The 6,759-nt window shown below is 28.5% G+C and overlaps 1 protein-coding gene across 4 annotated transcripts in view; it reads right to left on the bottom strand.

The window, feature by feature from the left end:
* Window positions 1-310: 310 nt before the first annotated feature.
* Window positions 311-6,759, bottom strand: part of LOC106457786 (vacuolar protein sorting-associated protein 54-like) — a 111,145-nt gene continuing 104,696 nt past the window's right edge. For 3 of the 4 annotated variants that reach the window (XM_022383829.1, XM_022383828.1, XM_013917232.2), the window contains exons 23-25: window positions 5,897-5,977; window positions 2,957-3,159; window positions 311-1,201 (exon numbers count right to left, since the gene is read on the bottom strand). In XM_022383829.1, the coding sequence (XP_022239537.1) occupies window positions 1,099-1,201; window positions 2,957-3,159; window positions 5,897-5,977 (387 nt within the window). In that variant the 3' untranslated portion in view covers window positions 311-1,098. The remainder of the gene's footprint in view (window positions 1,202-2,956; window positions 3,160-5,896; window positions 5,978-6,759) is intronic. The other variant, XM_022383830.1, reaches the window with a different exon arrangement.

Raw genomic sequence — 6,759 nt, 5'->3', positions numbered from 1 at the left:
TACTGCAACCACATTAGAAAGTGCTTTCATAAACTACTTTCTTCCAATTTGAGCTTGAAACAGAGCTATAATAATATAATTTGAAAACCACTAGTCTTTTCAATTTGCCTATCAAGTTTGATGTCAAACTTCAATAATAATAATAATAAGTAACTCTAACCTATTAACCATTGTCTGTTTATTCACCTTGGTGAGTATCTGCTAGAAGATCACATTTAAATCTCATTATAGAGATTTGATACCTTCTTAACATTTTATTTTCACCCTTTAGATGATTTAATTTAAAATTATCAAAACAAAATGCTTGTAATTTTATTTTGTTTTGTAAAATATTTTTTTTATACAAAAATTGTTTTACATTGATGTAATCAATATATATATTCATAGCTCCATTATCAGATGTTGAACAATAGGCAGTGTTTATGCATAAAACTGGGCAAAGGTAGAAGAATTTCATGACTTCTTTGGGATTTTCAGGACATTTTACATATAATGTATTAGGAAATGAGGAATGCTTGTCCAGGTTACTTTCCTATAATGTTCTTCCAGTGGAACAGACACGAAAATTTCAAGGTTTACACCAACATGTGTACCATTGCAACAGAGAGCTATTTTCGATGTTTTGCATTACTGTTTTTATTATTTTAAAAACCATAAACCTAGTTCAATAAAAAATTAAACACAGGAAAATTTTTATTGAAGTGTACACTATCAATTTTATCAAACATCATAAACTTTCCTTCACTAATTTTTTACGACTTTACTAAAACAAAAACTTGAGTTACCAGGCTTGGTATGGCAGAAGAAACAGGACCTTCCAAAAATTTCCAACCAGAAGACACCTTGAAAACTAAATATATGTATATAAAGTTATCACTATAAAAATGTTAAAAATCACTGAGTGATTTCTGCACAGAATCAATAAATTTCAGAAATCCATTTTGAACATGCAATTTAATTTACATAGCGCCTTCTCACATGACACTACAAAAAAACAAGTTTCTTGATTTTATATTTTTTACATTTGTACACGTATCAATATATTTTGGGTTATAAAAATGTCTTTTAGTTTTATGATCATAACTAAAATAAAATTTATCATGTAGTTGCCCAAAGATCTTCTATGCTATGATTGATATCTCGTAGAACATCCAAGTTTTTCAAGTTTTCTACATAAAACGTTAACTCTTGAGTGACTATCCTGTTACAAAAAAAAAACAAGAAGAGTTAGTTTGCATCAGTTTATGTACAATCAATATTGTAGTAAAGTTTAAAACCAATAATATTTACCAATACAATCATATAGAGAGCATTAAATCATAAAATATGTAATGTGCAATTTTACATAAACTTTTATTTACTCGTGCTTCATTCTTATATGTCTATACACAAACAGAAATTAAACATATAAAGAAGTAATATATATATAGTTTGCTACTAAACACGTAAAATCATTTACACAGAAAGAAAAATAATAACTTGTGTTGTAGAATTTGTTCATAGCAACACTTTTATAGCAGAAGTGTACTTCGGATTATCTAATTTTCCACTTTGATTTTACCACTTGGGTTTTGCTCAACTTGTAGTGACATAGACTGAAACAAAAACATTTAGAGAACACTACTTTTACAGTGTTATAAAATTACAGTTTCCAAAATCCTTGAAACATAATAATCCTTTAGAAATCTTATTAAGATAAAGTATAAATATACGTTCTGTATGAACCATGTTTAAAACCTGTTTGCAATTTTTAGTTCATTACTGTATAAAGTACTATTCAAAAGTCATGCTCCATATGGGAGTATACAGAAAGTGATCAGCTGTAACTTTACAAATGTTATGTGTTGTAATACAGTTAACCATTTTCCATTTATTCCTATTCAGCACAACTTTCACTGATACTTTATTTCTTACCCAGTGTGCTTGTTAGATGAAAACAAAACTATTGAAAAAAATTTAAAATAAAATTCAAAAAGGTACTTTTGCTTCTACTTGAGCTATTTTTCCTGATTTTTCCAGAACTTAGATATTGTACTTTCTCTACTTTCCAATATCATGATTCTGCTTTTTATGTAATGTTTGTTCACAGTTTTTATTGTATTATCTGTAGAACGGTTGTCTTGCTGGCACATGGTATTACTTCATCTGCTGTACTCTTGGTATCTTGATGTGGAAGAACATTGGGTTGGTAATACTAACAGACAGCACATGCTTTTAAATGTTGTTTATTAAAAAGATATATTCTTTCTATTATTACTTAGAGCAAGAGTAAAAGAAGCAGAGCTTGTCAATAATCCAGTGTCATTCCCGTAGCCTACATTATCATAGCAATGTGAATAATATTCAATTCACAGCTTGTATCTATCTTGCTAATCATTACTTGTAGTGTTTTAGCCAGATCTAGTGTCAAAAGTATGTATACTATGTCCATTGGTACTACATCATAATAATCTTGCTGTATGAATATTTTTTCTTCAGAAATACTTCTTTTTTTTTCACATTCTTTTAGGCATAAGTCTAGCCAAAGTTACAATAATATATACAAATCACCCAAACAAAGTGTTTAACCCTCGGTTAACATGCATTATTTTGCCAAATAAGGAGAAGGATGAGAAAAAAAGCATAAAAGGTCAAAATCTTGATAAAATTAAAAGAAATAGCTTTACATAATAGATTAGGCAATAATACCTATTTTCAAAGTTACTTTTTTATACATATTTCAAATCATTATTTAACTTTATGCTGTTTGAACATAAGGTTACTAAACTCTGACAATGTGTTTCTTATATTGCCATATGTAGTATCACTTTTAAAATCTACTTCTTTTATAAATACATCAGCCTCTGTAACCTAATAAGTTTGTAATATTAACCAACATTTATAATACTGGTAACATAATTATTTTTAGTACTATTATTATACAAACAATATTCAGGTTAATTTCAATACTGCTTACCCTTGTTGTGGTCCTCCATCATTCCTTATATGTAATCTGTTGAGATGACCCTGTAGTGCAACTTTAAACTTCAAGTTAGCTTCATAGAAAATATCTTGCAACTGGTCAGGAGGTAAAAGATCTGAAACTGCTTCATGAAGTTTATTGAGTTGTTTGGAAATCGCTCGAAAACAAGATGAAGGAACGGGTGCTTTAACTTCCCACTGTTAAAAACATATATTTAGTTGAAGTAACAGGTTTGAAAACAAAAAATAATATCAAATTCCAAATTAAAAGTTATCTAGAGTTTGTGTGTATTGTTATTTTAGTTATATTAAATATATCTACAGTATTAAAGATATATTCTGAAGTCTAGACAGAATGGCGAGACAAGATGAGCTCTTGAGCAAAAAATAAATAAAAGCTCATAAAACATAGTGAACAAAATCTTATTCAAAGAAATTTGAGTTTCCTTGTTACAATTATACAAACATACGTAGGGAATATTTTTCTTTTCCAAATATGTTTGTGAAATAAACAAAGTAAAAGGTTTACTTTCTAATGCAGGGATCTAGAAATTAAAAACACATGACTGGATGATGTAAGTACAATATCTTAGAAATAATACAGGCCTATAACTTTTCATAATAGACTATTTTGGACATAGGTTACAGTTAAACACCTCAAAAGAAAAAAATCTGGGAAACTAAAAAATTATTTATTTTTTTCATATTTGAATTAACAAATTAATAGACAAATGATAGTACAGGACCAAACCTACTACAGGTAATCCCAAGTTCAAGAAACATGCCTATTCTTCCTCTGAGTTTCATGTATTAGCCATATATCAACATTAGCAAATATAGAAATACCAATACATCCTAAATATTTATACCACTTACTATTCCTAACTGATAGTTTCTTATCATTTACCTATAAATATAATATATTAATTAGCAATTGTTTAAATATATTTAACAATAGTATACCAACCATTATGGCTTTATCAGACACACAACAATTGCCAATTTTTTTTTTTCCAAATTTAGAACAAAAATCACCTATGCTCACTACATGTAATAATAAACTATCACTTTCCATACATTAAGAACATGTAAATAAATACAAAAGTCATATAGTATCAACTTTGAAACCCATAGTGAAAAACAATAATAATGTTATAAGTTATATTAAATAAATAAGCCATGTGACACACAAACAACCCACCAATTAGATATATAAACACTCTTAACTCAGGAAAAAAACACTCATTTCTGTCACTAAATAATCTTCTTCTCACAAACAATGGTAAATCTACTGAGTATGAATAGAGCAAGAGCTATAATGAGAAAAAAAACTAATTTGAGATACTCATGTTTTGTCTTATGATTATAGCGAACATAACATTTTCATGTTATTATATCTTTTTTTTTTTAATTAAAACTCAGAAGTATACTGTTTTCATAGCCATGAAGTATCAGGGACTTTACTCAGATCTTTTGCTATTTTTTAGTTTGGTAAGCCTTTTTAATTAGATACTTTGATGCCCAACTTTTGTAGAGGAAAATGTGATAGGAAACAGGAATTAGTATCTAAGAAGTCTGGTACTTTACAGAATCATTTGTAAAGCACATAGAAAATAACCTTGAGTAATAATTTTTAACAATATTTTTCTAAATAATGCAAAAGAATTGTATATAAATACTAATTAGCAAATTGGAACTTGGAAGCCTTGGTCTGAAAGTATTTTCTATGTTGCAGAAGACTTAACAACAGTGGTCAGGCTGATGTTTGTGGTCTGGAAAAAAACAGATGTGTCCTTAACACTTTATATATTGCACTTTTCTACTGATAGTTGGACATTTTCTGGCATAGTTCTACAGCATTTTTTTCTTCTTTCAAATAATCTTCATCTATCTTCTATTAACTAGTTAGTAGAAATTATATTTGTGAAATATAAAGTATTTTGTGTGTATTGATACTTGGTTACCTCATATTGTGCACCCATGTGCAATGAGAGAAAACATCTTATTTGTTTTGATACTTGACTACCTTATATGACTGATATGATACTCTTCTATAAAATGTACACTACGAATCGTGGTAGTGATATATTAAAACAGTAAAAATCTACACTATGAATTGTAATAGTGATACACTAAAACAACAAAAACCTACACTATGAACAATAATAGTGATACACTAAAACAGTAAAAATCTACACTACAAAGAGTAATAGTGATATCCTAAAATAATAAAAAATTGTGCTACTAATGATAGTAGTGATATATTAAAACAGTAAAAATCTACACTGACTAGGAATGATAACAGTGATACATTGAAACAATAAAAACCTACACTATTAATGATAGTAGTGATATATTAAAAATGTTAAAACCAACACTATGAACTTAACATTAATGTTCCTTAGTACTAAGTGAATGGTACTTTGCTGACACTCACATCTTTAGTTCAGCATCATATATAGAATTTAAATATCAAGTTTTCCAGCTAGAAGTTAGTATGTCTATTTGACACCAGTGGTTAAAATTTGTAGGTGAGACTTGTTATTTTAATGAAGGTCTGAGTAAGTTCATTAAGGTATATGTTTACAGTTGTGATAATATAATTTACAGTAAAGACAACTGAACCTCTAAATATCCACACACAAAAGTAATATTAATCATTGGAGATACATGTTCTAAAATTTTTTTTTTCAGAAAAACTGTACTGATATTTCAATATGCTCCCACAGCATTTCTTTCACAGTTTCACACAATGGTTTAGAAATTCTTGAGCAACTCTGATAGAACACTGCAGCAACTTTAAAGTTAAAATGATGATATCTTATTATACTTGCTAAATAGTTACTGTATAAGTACAATGTAGATTTTATCTTCTATATCTGAAGACTTGTTCAAAAACAAGATGTGGATGTTACAATATTCTGTGGATACTTACTTTAGAAAGTTGCAATTCGAACATGTGGTCGATGATAGTAATAAGCTTGTGTACAATTTCTTGCGTATGATTAGTATAATCCTGTAAATGCACAAAAATAAATACATAATTACTGTTCATTAACATCTTTTGTAATAAAAAATATCATAAAAAAGGCTTGGTAAAGTTACGATTTTTTATTTCTGAGCAAGATGTTTAATGCTAGCAAGAAGAAGATAGTAATCAAAGTGAACTAATGACTGTTGAATATAAGAATAATTTAGATAATTCATAGAATAAAATTGAAGATCATGACACAGGTCTAAAATTTAGAGCCATGTGATTAAACATTTTCCCCAGTAATGGCACGAAAGTGTTATATCAATATAAATATAATCATACTGTCTGTTGTATGTCCATGTAACTGCTTCGCAGGGTGTAGATGGATCATCACCAAAATTGGTGTGGAGGTTCATTAGGTCCATGGAGGGATACATAAAAATTTTCAGTTTTGCATTTTGCAGTTTTATGGGCATTTTGAGTTTTTTCACCACTACTTTGTCCCCTGTTGATGGATCTTCATCAAATTTTGCATGAAGGTTTGTTGGGTACATGCAAATTTGTGTTTTTTTTGTGTTTTGCAGTTTTTATGAGCATTTTTGCATTTTTTACAATTACATACAAAGGAAGCAACTTTTCATGTCCTAAGATAACCTTTCATTAATCATGAATTTACATAACTTCCATTCAGGAGACGGATACTCCAGCTAGTGACTAAATAATCTATGGTTTTAAAATACTATTTGTACTACAAGACCTAATGTAAGTTTCCTTTTGTTTTTCGCAACCAAGATGCTTGTGAATTCACATAATGTACTTAAATA

Source organism: Limulus polyphemus, unplaced genomic scaffold (genome assembly GCF_000517525.1).
Source record: "Limulus polyphemus unplaced genomic scaffold, Limulus_polyphemus-2.1.2 Scaffold373, whole genome shotgun sequence".
NCBI lineage: Eukaryota > Metazoa > Arthropoda > Merostomata > Xiphosura > Limulidae > Limulus > Limulus polyphemus.
Note: the sequence above shows the minus strand (reverse complement) of the source record. Positions and strands in the feature narration are given on the sequence as shown.